Source organism: Aedes albopictus, chromosome 1 (assembly GCF_035046485.1).
Source record: "Aedes albopictus strain Foshan chromosome 1, AalbF5, whole genome shotgun sequence".
Taxonomy (NCBI): domain Eukaryota; kingdom Metazoa; phylum Arthropoda; class Insecta; order Diptera; family Culicidae; genus Aedes; species Aedes albopictus.
Window position 1 is genome coordinate 28135678 of NC_085136.1, and position 17588 is coordinate 28153265.

Consider the following 17588-nt stretch of genomic DNA (forward strand, 5'->3'; position numbering starts at 1 on the left):
GTCCCGCCGGAAGTGGCCAAATGTCAAAAGGAACCAAACCCATGCATGCGGCACATCAGATAGCGGCTTTTCAGATAACTTGATGAACGGTTAGCAAGAAAATAGGCTCAGACCACATTACACAATATCGGTAGTTTTCAAGAACCGTTGCAGTTGTTACGCCGGAAGTGGTCAAATACAAAAATGAACCAAACCCATCTATTAGACGCATCAATTCATGGCTTTTTAAGAAACCTCATACCATATAAGGGATAATCGGTATTGTCCAGGAATCGGTTCCGGGTGTCCCGCCGGAAGTGGTCGAATGAAAAAGTGATCCTTTTTAGACAACCTGAAAAACGGTTAGCAAGAAAATTTGCTCAGACCGCATTCAAAACTACCGGTAGTGTTCAGGATTAGGTTTCTCGGATATCCTACCGAATGTGGCCAAATACAAAAGTCCATGCATGCGACACATCAAACCGCGGTTTTTTTAATAACCTGAGGAACGAATAGCAAGAAAATAGGCTCAGACCACATTGGAGGCTACCGATAGTGACGCAGAACCAGAATTGGATGGAACAGGAACTACAAAAGTGAACAAAGTCAATGCATGTGATAAATATGTGTAAGAGAACAAAATCTTGACTGAACTAAGGCCTGTATATAACGTCTCACTCTACTCACTACCCATCGTGCTTGTTTCAACGGTTGAATCAAATATAGATCAAGCCTAGGGTGACCATATGGAAATGAAGTGAAGGAGGACCTTTTGTCCAAATTCGGTTGAAAAAGGAGGACATTTGTATGAAAAGGAGGACAGTTTTTAAAACAGCAGGAAAATACAAGAAAAAAAAATAATAAAAAGTCTAGATTAAAAATTGGATTTATATCGCATACCAACTAACATTTTAGCAATTTAGCGTAGTATGCGTCAATTAATTTTTAGGGGATTCAGATTATTTTATGAACTCCTCTAGAAATGAATTGAAATCAACTACACAAGTTTACAAAATAAAACGAAAGTCGTGAACTTCTGTCAACGACCAAAATTTTTGAAGCACAATTTAGTGCTGATTTCGAAACCGACCTTCAAAAAATTTAAAGTAGAACAGTTTTTTTAGTTTTAGCTCAATATCGAGTTTTGTAACTTTTCAAAATATATAATTTACTAAAATTCAAATATATTGCGTTTTGTTCAACCAATTTTAAATCTTTTTCCATAAAATAAAGGCTGAATACAATACCATTCGATCATCTGAATACAAGATTTGCGTCAGATTGATGAAATTCAAGATATTGGCGAGTTTTAGGGACGATCTTCTTAAATTTTAGCAAAATTCCCAAAATTTTTTGAAGGAATGTATTTTTTTCAATAAGAAAAAAACAATCGAAAAAATCTTTCTCAACGTTTATTTGACATATCATATGTAGGCGAGTAACAGTAAAATTTTTAGCTCAATCGGAGCATTGATTACGGAGAATGAGATGTTTGAAGTGAGCGACTTTGCTTAAAAATAGAACAAAAATCGATTTCAAATCATCAACCTTGTATGGGAAGTCGAAAAAAATTCCGCTCTACTGTAATTTTTTTCCTTCGCGTTTTCGAACTCAGGGCATGATTCTACACCAAAAATGATCATCAGCTTACCGAGTTCATAAATGCTGTAAACTAGTGTTATATGCGCTCAATAAGAAAAATGGCAAAGAAACGCAAAATCAGCGACTTAACGGCATGGCAAATCGAAAAGGAAAATTACGGTGGCCTTTATGATCCTTCGACCATAGAAAAAAAACTTACATTATTACCAATGGAATCCAGGAGCTACGAGTAGCGCCATATAAGAAAGTCTTGAATTTGCCCGAACGCAACCTCCGTTTTTTCGATTTCCGAAAAACTATCGATCCGTACCAAATTCCAGAATCAATAGTTATTATAACTTTTGTTTGTGTGCCAATGTCTACACCATTATGCAATGTCAAAATAAAAAAATAAATGCAAAAATTGTTAATCTTGACTTTGACACTACCACGGATAATTTTCGACATTTGCGCGTGGACAAATCACGAGCTAGGTTGCCACTTAGTCATTATGCAAGTGTAAAACTAAGAAAATCAACACTTTTTATTCACAGCCTACTAGGATATGAGTAATAGCTTAAATGCCTGCAAATAAAACCAACACATTGTCTTCACAAGTCAAACTGGAATTTTATTTGACGATGGTGCAAACATTATCACGCATACGGTAGATGGTTTTCTAAAAAAATACCCTGGAAGAATTTCTGAAGGAATTCTCAGCGACATTTATGAAGGAATCGCTGGAGAGATGTCTAAACGATTCTGCAGGAGTTTCTATAAGAATCTAGAGCAGATCCATAATCCTAATCCGTAATCCATAAAGATATTTTTGTAGGAATACCTACAAGAATATCTGAAGGAATCTTTATAGAATTTCTTCAGAAATTCATTGAATATTATCCATGAGAAACCCAGTAAAAATAGTGAAATAAGTATTGAGAAATATAAGTATCAAGCCCTAAAAGAATTTTTGGTGGAATCTGTGGAGGAATTTTTTAAGGTGTACTTGAAGAAAATTATCTCTAAAAGAAGATGTTTTGAAAGAATATCGGCAGAAGTTTTATTTTTATTTGTTTTTGTGAAAGGTAATCTAATAAAATCCTTGGAGAAACATCCGGAAGAATCTGTTAAATAATTTCTCAATAATTTCTTAGATAACTTCCTGATAGGCTCCCAGGAGTAACTTCTAAGGGAATCCTTCGAGAAATTTCGTGATAAATCTCCAGAAGAATTTCTGATTTGTTTTTTTCAGAGGATTCCTGAAGAAATTTCCGAAAGAGTTTCAAGAGAATTTCTAGAAGAATTTCTGAAAGCGTTTTTGAAAAACTGTTTGTAAGAAACCTAGCAAGAAATTCCGAAGAAAGATCTGATGAAATTTATTGGGAGTTCTTAATATATTTAATTTGTTTTCAGGAAATAAAAATAAAATCTCACTGATAGTTTTTTGGGTAATCTTAGACACTTTGAACAGTGAAATCTTGATAACTTTTTTTTTGTTTGCTTTTAGCCTTATGCCTTTTCGGCGCCTCTCCGAGGCAGGCGCCCTTGGTGGGGGCCAACCTGGCCAGCGGCACGCTACGGCTCTGCCTATATGGGGAATCTCAGGAGGTACTTCTGAACTGTTCTCACAGGAACAATTCTCACAAAGAACTTATGGAGGAATCCCGGAAAGGTCCGGGGTCATAGGCGAAAGTACCGGGGGTGTGAATATTACGCAACTCACCATAACAGTTCGTTTCTGACATTCTTAGCAAACTGCAGCAACACACTCACTGTCTTGTCATGATGATTGCTGTCACCAATGCTTACTAGGGGAAGGACACGCAAGGGGAATATCACTAATCATAATGCAAATCCCACAGGGGGTACCAGGGGTGCCAGGCACCCCCTAGAATTTTTTATGCACTGCTGTGACATATGGGGCGATGAATGATGAATGGATGAACTAATGAATATTTGTTAGTAGTGCACTCCCTAGCAAAAACTCGTAGTTCCGGCCCTTGTCGGGGTTCCTTCGTACGGTTTCTTCTATACGTACTCTCTGTGATTCTTTCAGGAGTTGAGAAAATATTTTTAGAATTAAAAAGGCATGTTTTCTAGTACATAGAGTTTTTTTTTCTGAAATTCCTCCAGAAACTGCTTATGATATTTCTCCAGAGATTCCGTATCACACGACGTAGCTACGAACCGCAATCTTATCGGGATCCCACAATAATTTACACAGTCCCTCTGGAAGTTTGCCCATATCAAAAGTAAAGTATCCCCTATAGGGCACTGCACTGTTTTGATTTTGTACGGAATTTTGAAGTTTCTTGGCTTTGTTGTTTACAAAATTTTTAAAAGAGTGAAAGAGAAGGAGAGAACTTTGTGAAGTGCCCTATATGATTGCTTTTGCTAAAATTTGTAACGTTACATAGCCAACTACGACCAATGGTTTTGTCGATTTATCCTGGAAGTCAATGGAGTCAATGTGTGAAAATGCGAACGAATGAATAGATCCAAAAGCTGTTTTGTAATGATTCTTGAATTAAACGCATTGTTTACTAAACGTTACAACTAAAAGTGAAAACAATTATCTATTGTTACAACTAAGCATAGAGTTGATTGACAAAGATACGGAAGATGCATCAGTCAGAATTTTGAACTATGTATTTTGAAAGTGAACCAACCACACCCGTAATTTTCAGCCAAAAGGATTTAGCAAGTTATCATACTTCAAGTTACCACAACATGCCAAATGTGATTAGTAGCTCGCCTGGTCCTGACTGCTATGCCATCGTCAACGCAAATTGGATTGACCTCAGCGACCATATACCTCGAACTGAACCACCATGAAACAAAAAAAAAAACACTACAGGACAGCTGATGGACGTCAGTCATCATCACACACATTCGGTCTCACAAATGTACCAATTCGGCGCCACCAACAGTGCATTGTCACAATTACACCCGACACACAAGCTGACCCTGGCCTAATCTAATGACGCACAGAGGTCTATGTGTTGTAAACTTTGGCAAAATTTATTTATTATTATTTTTTCTGGGTGAATATATATCAAACATTAGTATATACAGGTCGGATTCAATTATGGATTATGAAGTAGAAATTTTAACACTTGGCCAAACCAATTTTGATTAGTCATCACTGATTACAAATCAGCCAAAATTTACAGCACTTCGCTCACCAGATATACGTTCGGGAAGCTTCGGGAGCCCGACCCTTAAAAGCATCGAATAGCTTTGGCTTAATTTTAAACATTGATTTTGTAACTCGTAAAAAAACTGAGTTAACAAGATCGATTTTTGGAACAAAGCTTTTTCGATTCCTTTTAGTAGTCAAATCATCTGTGCGAAATTTGGGCGTAATTTATTGTATTCAATACCAGTAGCCTACTATGGTCTATGATATGGTATTTATGCAAGATATTCTCAAATCTGAACCACGGTGCGACGAGGGTTATTCGATGGCACTTGCAGTTCGGAACTGGGTAGGAGGAGGTGTTTTCCAGGTTGATTGGTTTGCGGTTTTTGGCACCGACATGCACTTGAAAATTGCCTCCGAGGTTCACCGAGTCGGCATGTTCTTCTCCGTCGGTAATTAGAGCTAGAAAATTGGGAAAATTGCTACATCTACTTAAATGGATTAAATCTTCTCGTGTACGTATCCTATTCACACACAGACGGATTGTCTAGTTAGTAATTGCCGCCAGAAATTCCGTCCGGATCCACTCAAATCAGTGTCAATGATTATTATGGTACCAACCCGGATGCCGGAGTTGTAGTTTTATTTTAATCTTTCATGCATGAGCGCTCACTTACGATGATCCGTTTTGCAGATTGCGAAGGTGCAGACTGTTGTAGAGCACAGCGATATTTAAATTTAATTGGAAAAGTTCCGCCCGTTGCACGCTCGATGGTGTGGCAGCGTAGAAAGCATTCGCTTCGACATTGTAGCTTCGGTGTTCGACTCGACTATTATAATTGGAGTAGGTATGCAAGTCTGTGCCCGCTAAATGAATAATGATCCCACACAGTTTTTTGACTCCATGGTCGCTTTCTGATAAATCTGAATTTAAATGTGTGAGATGAGAAATGGAGTATTATACTTACCGCCAAAGTTTGGCCGCAACCGAATGTCGTAACCTTCCAATATCCTAGAAATAGTTTGGGTGACGTTCTCCAGTCGTCCGGCTGCCATCGATTTCGAGTGTCCGCTGTGGAAAAAAAGGGAAATAAATGGGATATGTTATACGAACTGGCCGAAAGTAACAAGCAATGGACCAGGCGATAATTCAGTGTCGCTAACAATTACAATTTTGCTAGGAATTAAATTATAATCCATTTGTTTGGAAATGTGTAAGGTAGGTAAGGTAGGAAAGATAGGTCAGATAAAATATCCCCCAGCAGCAGTTGAATGTAATGAGGATCGGGGTCCTTGAAGCTTAACCCTTCATTACTTTTTATTGTCGTGTCCTCCAGAATACATCATGCTTTTTTATAGTGACCCAGGCAACCAGAATCGCATTAGGAAGTAAATTGCACGGTGTACATCGTATAAAATACTGTTTTAAATCACAATCGCATACATGTACAACGGAAAGACAATTTCCATCGCATATGATGTTAGTTTATGAATTTATTGCGATGTATCTGTCAAAGTCGTATAAGAGTGCATATACACTCTTATATATAGTGTACTAGCTGTCCCGGCAAATGCTGTTTTGCCACTATAGCTTGCAGCGATATAGACAGTTTTGACAATTGTTTGTCTACTTGCAACATTGCCATCTAGATAGGTTCCATTGCGATCGTCTCGATTTTCTTCCCAGCTTTTGCAAATTTCAGTAGGTACATTCACAATTTTCCTACTTTTTCAGTTGATTTTCGTAAATTTTACTACTTATAAACACGGCCACCATAAATACGAATCGAACCGTGCAAGAGTCATACTAATCGGTTCATCTGATCGGGAGATTTGTTCCCTCAAAGGGACTTAAAACTCATTTTATATACAACGGAACCCCTATTTATGCACATGGATGGGACTACATAAATTTAAAAAAAGGCATAAAAATAGGGGAATTTATGCATAAATTAAGTATGGGCTTCAATGACGGAATCTACAGTGTATCAAACAAATGTCAAAATAATTTTTCATTCAAATGTTCATAACTTTTTTATGCGTCAATCAAAAACGCTGAAATTTTGACCAATAATAAACCAAATATTAAAGCTCCATTGATAAAATTTTGAGCTAGATCGAATATTTTTTCTGAAAGTTATAGAACTTTTAGTAAAACTTATAAGATTTTTGAACACATTTTTAAAACATTATATCTCAATATGTACTCGATGATTTTTTTTCAATTTTTTATGTGTTACATCTTATAGCTAAGGCTTTCATATGCAGCAATGTTTGAGGTTTTATATTCACTACAAAAAATATGAAAAATTTGCTTATGTAGCTGACGATGTTTGAAAATTTACTATATTTTGCACATATAATCTGCCAAACGTTTTCCACCAATAAAAGTGCATTGACTGAACGAAAAATCCATAGGACCTACTCTTCATATGTAGTTAAGTAGGTCCTGTATAAAAATATTACATTAAGAGAGTTTAAAAAGTTGATAACACTTGGCACTTTCATTGATCAAAATATGATAAATTTCCAAATGACACTCTGAACATATACAGATTTTTCATATTTTTGTAGTGAAAATAAAATCTCAAACGAAGCTGCATATGAAAGCATTAGGTATAAGCTGTAACACAAAAAAAGGAAAAAGTTTCATCGAGTACATATTGAGATATAATGTTTTGAAAATGTGTTCAAAAATCTTATAAGTTTTACTGAAAGTTCTATAACTTTCAGAAAACTTATTCGATCTCGCTCAAAATTTTACCACTCTCTCTCTCTCTCTTCTTGGCGTAACGTCCTCAGCTTAGTGTTCTATGAGCACTTCCACAGTTATTAACTGAGAGCTTCCTCTGCCAATGACCATTTTGCATGCGTATATCATGTGGCAGGCACGAAGATACTCTATGCCCAAGGAAGTCAAGGAAATTTCCTTTACGAAAAGATCCTGGACCGACCTCGAATCGAACCCGTCTCCCTCAGCATGGTCATGCTGAATACCCGTGCGTTTACCGCCTCGGCTATATGGGCCAATTTACTTCAATGGAGCTTTAATATATGGGTTATTATTGGTCAAAATTTCAGCGTATTTGATTGACGTATGAAAAAGTTATAAACATTTAAATTGTGTGACAGTGGATTCATGCCAACATATTGAGCAGTCAGCAACGACGCATGCCGCATCAAGTGATCTAGTAGGCATGGCCAAACACAGACATCCGCGTCGTCATCATCGGTCAAGAACGTCAAAAAGTGAAAAGCCAGTGCATTCTCGCAGCTCCCGCTTGCTCGCAATAAATCTAAATTGAACATTTGGCGATCCTGCCGGATTAAATTATAAATAAACCTCTTCTTCTTCTTCTTGGCGTAACGTCCTCACTGGGACAAAGCCTGCTTCTCAGCTTAGTGTTCTATGAGCACTTCCACAGTTATTAACTGAGAGCTTCCTCTGCCAATGACCATTTTGCATGTGTATATCGTGTGGCAGGCACGAAGATACTCTATGCCCAAGGAAGTCAAGGAAATTTCCTTTACGAAAAGATCCTGGACCGACCGGGAATCGAACCCGTCACCCTCAGCATGGTCATGCTGAATACCCGTGCGTTTACCGCCTCGGCTATATGGGCCCTGTTGTGAATGAATGTGGGCAAGCGGGGGCGTTTAAAAAAAGTAGTGATTGTAGTGAATTTTAATGGGAAAACGGAAAGTTTGTGCGATTAAAAATGAGTGAGTGTGCTTTTTTGTTGCATCTTCCTAAGAAGTTTCAGAAGGTAGGATTCCTGGTAGGAACTGCAGCTTGATTTATGGTAAGTTACTGATTGGACTTTATCTAAAATCAGCCGATACCCAAACAGTTGTTCATGCTATGTTTCTGTAACCAGGTGAGAAACATGCGCACAGCAAGAGCGCATGCAGCTTTCGAAATGCAGGAAGAAATGTGTTGCTAGTTACATAGGTCGGCATAGAAAAATGAATCAATTAAGGCAAATGGGCTAGCGTCACCAAAATGTGGTCAAATGACAACGATATTTTTTTTCCAATTTAGATCGAAGCAAAAATGTTCTGGTGTGTTTTCTTTCGCACCGCGATGTTGAGGCTGTTTTATTTGATTGTCATTCCAAAACAAAACAAAAAAAAACCATTGCGCCGCGAAGCTTCATGGCTTACTAGATGTTAAACTGTTAAACACTATAAAACGAATTCATGTCTTACATTTTTGCGGTTGGGGATGATAACCGTTATTACCGTAAATTTTACATAATTTGGATTTATGATGTTCATGCATTAATCTTATCATTCCAATACCATAATATTAAAGACAAAAAATAAGGAATTATGGCTCCTTAACACAGGTAAGATAGTGACCTTTAAAAAAAAGCTTAAGAAAAAAAACATCAGACCAAACAAATATGGCTGCCACAATGGCAGACTTTGATCCTTATTCACGTTTTCAAGCGCACTAATTTTGAAAATTCATAAACAAATTCGCTCAATTGGGAAAAGCTGCCTCTGTTTGCAAGTGTGCAACGTCAGGATAAACTTGGTTCCAGACTTCGTTCATCAGATTTGTGCCTCTAAAGTTTGTATGTAAAATTGCAAAGAGATTTATTGAGGTTTCACCTTAAGTTGCGAGATAAAGGGCATGCGATTATAACTCACGCAGCTATGAAATGAATTCCCATCGGAGAATAGAATTGTCAGACAAAAGAGGCACAACACAAGCAACAAAGAAGTCGCGGCGATTACACTTTATCCCAACTGGAAACAGATAATGACATGATCTCGAAAATTTTTGTTCTCGACTAAATGGATGCTGAATTTGTTGCGTACTTTTCAACTCGTGAATAATCGATTATTACTATCCAAAATAGAATCTGTTTTATGGTAGATCTTAACAGCGTTGCAGTGTTTACAGACTTGAAGTTACCGCTTGAAAATCGCAATGCAAGTCTCAAAAATTTCTAAGCCCCCGGTGAACGACCTTTACCCAATTCTGTTCAAATTGGGAAAACTTATGTCGCATTGGGTGGTTTGTCGCATCAAATGCAAGTCGTGACATTGTCATTATTGTTGTGCGATAGTTGAATTTTGATTATGTGATTCCCATAGCTAAATTAATGAGTGCCGGTACTATACTGCCGTCCTATGCTCACTGAACATGCACAAAAGCTTGTTTCTATCACCACAACATTCGTTAGTGATCAACGAGGAGTAGTTTTTGTGACAAAGACGACTCCTGATGCTAAGAATTTTCAAAATTTAGCAAATTTCGAAAAGGCTAAAAGATTACTGTCTGCGAATTTTGCGTATGGTTGGGTAACGCATATGTGCCTACTTCAGAGGATTACATATTGCTTAATGTATTTTGAGTTTTGGTACACAAATAACGAAATGTATCAGTATAGTAATTAGCTTTGTCATTTGCTTTCGTTAAATTGAACATGCACATTGTTTCCTATTCAGATTTTCCTTCAGGATACACCAGCTTAATAATTAGTGACTGAACTAATATGACCGAAAATCTGTTGTAATTCGCCTGACAGTTGCAATATAGGCGCATACTTATTGGCACTAAGTTCATGAAAGAATTTCATATTTCAAATGTGACATTCTGGATAAATGGTATGAATAGTATAAAGGTTTCTTTGTGACAGATGCTATCCATATTCATATTCATCGACCGAGATGCGAAAGACCATACGTTTTTATGATCTCCCATTTTACGTCAAAATAAATAAAAGTGTTCAACAGCGTGATTAGTTTTGGCAAAACTTGTTTATAAAAACAGTTCACAGCGTGTCCGGATGACCGCACCTATGTAATTGTCTCATAGCGACAAAAAAAAAATAATCCACAGCGTGTCCGGATGACCGCACCCTTGCAATTGTCTCATGACGACAATAAAAACAGTCCACAGCGCGTCCGGATGACCGCACCCTAGTGATTATCCAAGGATGCAAATCTAGTGATCATGATAGGATCCCAAATGTGTCGCGGTTGGAAAGCATCACGTAACGATAGAATTTTGTCGTCAAACATTCATAACAAACCATGCTCCGCGAATATTGATTCGCTCGGCATGTGCGGCCGCGATGCGATCGTTATCATGAAGTCGAAATGATAAATTTCGATTTTCAGTCACTTTTTCGTGCTTTCTTTTTGCTGATGCTTCGCGATTTACATATGAATGTAAAATTTCAGATCACGAATTTTGGTTCCGGGTGCATAAGTAGCCGTTATCGTGATGAATAAAGTTTATCGCGACTTGTATCAAGATCCGATAACGATAGATCCCGCGATAAAGCGTGCAACAGATGTTTAAATGCTCTATGATACGAGCACAGTGCGAGAGTGTCGCATCATGCTACCACAAGAGCAACGGATATCTTTGATTGTTCGTATGGTGTATCATTTATCGTTAGAAGTGATTTTCTTCCATCCTTGTTATTGTCTCTTAGCAAAAAAATATAGCTGCTCTAAATGAATTCTTAATCAAGAATTTAAAAAGAAGTGTTGAGCACTGTGTGTTCAGATGGAACTTTTCACTAAGTACATAGGATCTCACGATGAAATTCCAGTTAAAAACAACCTTTTTTGGTGAAACGGAAAATGTTTCATTAGCCCGATTTGTCCTATGTGTACTACACGTCACCTAATTATGTTAATTATATTCAGTATGGTTGAAAAAAAAAACAATAAACAATGAAATTTACGTGAAAAAAAAATGAATTGCACCACTCTCTCGTTTACAGTTTCCATGTAGTTTTGTATGGATGTGTGGAGATTAAGGTGGCCCACACTTATATGAAAAACAAAAATTTCGAAAAATGCTAAGTCTTACCTCCTCAACCAGTTGTTTTGGACTCCCAGAAGCTACGTTCAAAATTTGAGCAAAATCGGTTGAGCCTAAGGGGGCGCTCAAAACGCTTGAAGTTTGTATGGGAAAACTTGGCCAAATGTATGCAGAAATTTTAAGTTTTCGAATTTTGCCGCTAGGTGGCGCTGTAAGCGTTCAATAATCAAACCCTTAGGAATTATTGTAGGTGACTATATGCCAAACAACTTTGTCGAAGATCGCAAGTTGATCCAACGTCTGTGAAAAAAGTTATACCCTAGGAAAAGTGAGGATAGACTTTATTTTTATTTTTCCAATACATGTAAAGGAATAATATCAATAATAAAATCTCAATACTTTGCCTCACTTTGCCTAGGGTATAACTTTTTTCACAGCCGTCGGATCACTTCGCGGTCTTCGACAAAGTTCTCTGGCATATAGTCACCTACAATAATACCAAAGGGTTTGATTATTGAACGCTTACAGCGCCACCTAGCGGCAAAATTCGAAAACTTAAAATTTCTGCATACATTTGGCCAAGTTTTCCCATACAAACTTCAAGCGTTTTGAGCGCCCCCTTAGGCTCAACCGATTTTGCTCAAATTTTGAACGTAGCTTCTGGGAGTCCAACACAACTGATTTAGGAGGTAAGACTTGGTATTTTTCGAAATTTTTGTTTTTCATATAAGTGTGGGCCACCCTAGTGGAGATATATAAACATATTTCGCACATATTTCAATTATAAAAAGATTTTTTTTTTTTAAAGACACTACACCGTCTTCAACCAGAGGTTGCACAGACTGAACAATCACATACATGAGACAACGGACAACACACGAAACACCCAGTGGTCCAGTGGAGAATCTTGCGTTTGACGAAAAGTTTTCACCGACTGGAGTGGGAATCGAACCCACACTCCGAGGCTTACGTAACGGCCAGACGACTGACGCCTCTAACCGCACGGCCACGAATCCCACAACTTAACAATAATTTAACAAAATTGCTCTATAATGTTGGTTTTGTATTGGTATTTGGCAAGGCCTAACGTTTATCGTCAAGATAAATGCGAAAATGTTACTTCAAGAGACCTAATACATATTAAAATGATTCGAAAACTTCTTAGTGTTCCGATAAACTCTAAGCATTCACTTGGGATGAATGCGTTGTGAAGTAAGAATTAAGCAGTTTCACCTTTGCGCAGTATTATTTATTGAGTTTTGCATGGAAAATTAACCCCAATTTTCTCTCTGAGAGTGAAAAGAGCGGCAGCGAACAGGAATCAAAACAAACCACCGGAAACTGTCAAAAATCGTGTGGAAGTGAGAAGGGTCCCAACTAAAAACAGTAGCTGCATAACAGCTTAAGGCGCAAACACTTGAGTAAAGGTGCTTTATTAAGCTCTTAAACAGCAAAAATGTTAGTTGGGAACGGGACGAACGAGGATGAACTGAAGGTTCGTGAAAGTATTCGTGACGTCATTTTGTAAAACGTCGCCATCAGCTTTGAAGACTATAACAAAGTCTCTAGAAGATGATCAGTTTCCAGCGGTAACGGAGCTGAATGCGTTGGGTATAAGAGATTCCATACTTCTTTATGCTACATCTATCCTGTCATTGAGATTACTAGTAAGATTATTTTTTTAACAAAAAAAAAGCATTTCATTCCCGAGAAGGGGGTGGATGTGTGACAGTGGATTCATGCCAACATATTGAGCAGTCAGCAACGACGCATGCCGCATCAAGTGATCTAGTAGGCCAAACACAGACATCCGCGTCGTCATCATCGGTCAAGAACGTCAAAAAGTGAAAAGCCAGTGCATTCTCGCAGCTCCCGCTTGCTCGCAATAAATCTAAATTGCACATAAATGAAAAATTATTTTGATCAAAAAAATACTGTACGGACAATTGTTTGATACACTGTAGTTCGCGAGAACAGGTCTTGCTCCTGGGCATTTGAGGTGGGCCTAAGAGGGTTTCCAGAAAGTTCCTAGAGAACTCAAAAAAGGGGGTTTGAAATTGATTATGATGATTACAGGCTGTTCGGGCTCGTTTGGAAGTTGACCATCAATGTTAACTTCTTTTCCCGATCAGCCTAGATAGCTGTGTAGTGTCGGTAGCGGTTGTCTCAATTGGCTAAGAATAACACTACGGATCGCCTGATCCAGTGGTAAGAGTCCACTAAACAGGTGACCCCTAATTCATGGTGTTATGCGGCTTTATGCTTACCGTGCCAAGGAATGAATGGTTAGGGGGGTCTAATAAAAACCTAACTACAAACGGAGCCTGTGGAGTACTAGGGCGCCCTCCACAGTATTTTGCCCTTACTGCGCTAACCGGAGCAATGGTGCAGTTGACCTTGTGTTTCTCCGAGATAATCTGCTATCCTTCTTAAGCCTCAACTGCGAGGCTCAATAAGGGTGGGATTATTAGTATGTTGTTTATTAGCTTTAATCATAACCTATATGGCTCTTCGCATTATGCGTTCTTCACAGTGTCCTCTGTGTATGTTCGTCTCTGGCGTTCTTCAATCGGTACCGAATTGGTTTTTATCGCTGCTCTTTTTTCTTGTGTTGTGATTGTAAGAGTTTGATTGTGCCTAGTTTGGGTAGTGGCTATGGTTATGACAGCTCAGATCAATTTTCAGCATAAAAGAACAGCTTTGATTCAAGAACCTAACTTTCGTTGGGAGAATTTCCATGTAGATCTAATGTTTTGATTAACACCTATATGGTTCCGCTTTTTGTGTTTGACCCGATGTTTGCTACTTTCAATAAAATTGAAATGACAATCTTGCGTGTCATGCCTCGAGCCCCAAAATGTTTTGATAAAACTGCTTGTTTGCAGCCTTGCTATTCTGTCAAATTTTGGTGGAATTATACTGTCAAGTTTATTCCGTAAGTTGATAATGTCTTCGTATGAAGATCAAACCTATCAATTTGACCTCTTTCTTCTGAAATGATTAGAACGCTTTGTCGAGCATCACACCCGTGATGTTTTTCTAGCAAACATGCCTCTCCATGGGAACCAACATACTTACCAGAATGGAAAGTCCACTGTGATTTGTCTACACAATGTTGTTTACGATATCGGAAAAGCATTCATTCAAATAAATTTTGTTTGGGTGTTTTCTCGGATTTACAGGATACTTTTGAACACGTACCTTTCGATTCCATATTGGAAGCCGCATGAATTGGGTTTTTAAATTTTGGAAAATGTATAGATTTTTTGATTTTATACGAAAGAGCACCTTTTTCTGAGCCACAATGGTTTTTTTCAGATTTTTTAAACTTTATTTTGGTACCTAAAATCAATTTCAAAGAGATATTTTCAGTGGCGTCGCGTAACCTCACTTTTTACCTGTGCACCGACCCTAAAACTTGCATTTGCAGGGGATTTATGATCAAAATCAAAATGGAAATGAGTAAAAGCAGCTATTCTCGTCATTTTCTAATTATTACAAGCAAGTTTGTTCAAAAAATTCAAGAATTTATACTTGGTGCACAGGTAAAAAGTGAGGTTACGCGACGCCACTGGATTTTTTGAAATTACCTTTTGACAGCTGAGCAACTGCTTGACAGCTCCGCCCAGTACAAAATGCGACGAGGGGTTATTCGACAAATCGCTCCCATACAAACTTTAAACTGATTTTTAAATAGGTTCCCGGGCACCAAAATTCATGAAAATTTGGATTTCGGCTCAGTTTGGCATGCAGATTCAGAATATGAAATTATCTCAACACCGCTAAAGAAGCCAATTGTCCTATTTATCTTTCAATGATTTCCAATTGGATTTACCAAATGCTCAAAAACCAACATCTCTTCTCGGCATTACGTCAAGCAGCGATTAGGAAATTGAGTGTATGTGGATGCCCCCATGCGGGAGTCTTGCCTTGACTTTTGAGAAATCTCGTAGCAGAAACGCTACGCATTGAGATAACTCAATGTGGTTTTCCTACTTATGATTTTGTCCATCACAAGCCTTAACAGGCTGCTTCATTTGTATATCTTAGCTGAGAATCCGACTGTGAAACTTTGAATCATTTGATATGTAACTACCCAGTTTTTACGCAACTGCGTTTCCGAGTACTCGGTAAACACTTGATTAAGTGAAACTGACCTAAGAAGCCCGAATCTTCAGAATGTTCTGTTGTTTTGAACCCGTTGTGGCAAGTAGCTATAGGCTTACTTTACGCTTTATGCGCTTTTTACAGTGCTCTTTTCAGGGCGCTGTTTGAACCCGTTGTGGTACGCTTATGCGATTATGTCGACCCTATTCCCTTACCTTCCCTTTCCCTATCCCATCCCTTATTCCTCCCTTCGCTCTCCCTCAGGTAAATGATGAATAGGCTCGTATTCATGGCGATGGCACAAATTTCCCAAATGAAGGAGAACGTGCCTCTTGAGCCGACCTACTGATACCTGATAGAGAACTCAAAAAAGGGGGTTTGAAGGGGCTCCAGAGGCGTTTAAAGTGGTTGTTTCAGGGGATTTGAGGAGCCATTTAAGAACTACCTGTTAAGAGTTGTTGGCGTTTTAATGGAATAACGGGAAATTTAGGTGTATTTCAACAGTATTAAGGGAGTTTCAGGGACGTTTCAAGGGGTTTTAAGGGGTTCTATTCAAGGGGTCTGAGGAGCCTTTGAAAGGCGTTGTAAGAGGTTTGAGGGAAGTTTCAAAGTATTTCAGTCATTTCAGAGTAATTTAAGAGTTTCCGGGTATTTCAGGAACATTTTAAGGGCGTTTCTAGAGGTTTAAGGGGCGTTTGATAGCATTTCAAAGGCGTTTGAAGGGTTTCAGCTGCGTTTCAGGGGGTTTATGGACCCTATTAAAGGCGTCCAAAGGGTTTCAGATGCATTTCAAATTGTTTATGACGATTTCATGTGCGTCAAAGAGTATGTCAGGGGTGTTTCAAAAGCTATGTGATGGGGATTCAGAAAACCTTCTGAAACTTTCTGCCTCCAACATCCTCCCAAGTAACCACTGTGCTGAAGCCTTATTGCATGCTGGTATACGGTGTATTTAGAGCAATCATTACTTTGCATAAACACGTAAGGTTGATTTAAAGTGGAAATGGGCAATTATGCGACTGATTCAAGATTATACCAGTATACTTAATCGTAATTTGATTCTAAAATTGCCCATTCCCACTTTAAATCAACCTTAAGTTTGCATGTAATGTAATGATTGCTCTAAATACACCGTATATCAGAATGCAATAAGGCTTCAGCACAGTGGTTACTTGGGAGGATGTTGGAGGCAGAAAGTTTCAGAAGGTTTTCTGAATCCCCATCACATAGCTTTTGAAACACCCCTGTTATACTCTTTGACGCTGCAAAACAGTGAGTTGATAAGGAGAGCGTCCAATATAGCTCTGGTCCTCACAAGTTCCTACCTCATGCTTCCACGGGTCAAACGATGACAAAGACCGCCAGCTAAGAGTTGTGTGCTTAGCTGGTAGCGCAGCCTGGGCACTGTTGTCCTTCTGACTTCAACTAGATTGAGGAGGTACGATTCGAGCGTTTGTTCACCAAGGAGGTGCGGCTCAAACAGCGTCTGTTCTGGCATCCAGCGGCTGAGTAAGAATCGCTGCACCACGCCCAGCTAGATCCAAGGTGGTAGCCCCATCAGCGTGGTCGTCCCAGTGTTGGTTGGGACGTTAAACAGAACTGGCACGATGGCCCTCCGGCGAGACAGGATTGTTGGCGTAGGCCCAATAAGCCACCCGTAAAAATCCCCATTGCGAATATCATAGCAGAAAATACGAATCAGAACAATCGGCAAAGACCCACGCGACGAAATAAGGACTACGATTGGAAACTTGGAACATGGAATTGCAAGTCACTTGGTTTCGCAGGATGTGACAGGATAATCTACGACGAACTACATCCCCGCAACTTCGACATCGTGGCGTTGCAGGAACTTTGTTGGACTGGACAGAAAGTGTGGAAAAGCGGGCATCGAGCGGCTACCTTCTACCAAAGCTGTGGCACCACCAATGAACTGGGAACAGGATTTATAGTGTTGGGCAAGATGCGAAAACGTGTGATCGGGTGGCA

The 17588-nt window shown here is 38.8% G+C and overlaps 1 protein-coding gene across 1 annotated transcript in view; it reads right to left on the reverse strand.

Moving 5' to 3' along the window:
- Positions 1-17588, reverse strand: part of LOC109428423 (gamma-aminobutyric acid receptor subunit beta-like) — a 123729-nt gene that overhangs the window by 42053 nt on the left and 64088 nt on the right. Inside the window, exon 3 of the mRNA XM_062844281.1 lies at positions 5671-5774. Coding sequence (XP_062700265.1) covers positions 5671-5774 — 104 coding nt within the window. The remainder of the gene's footprint in view (positions 1-5670; positions 5775-17588) is intronic.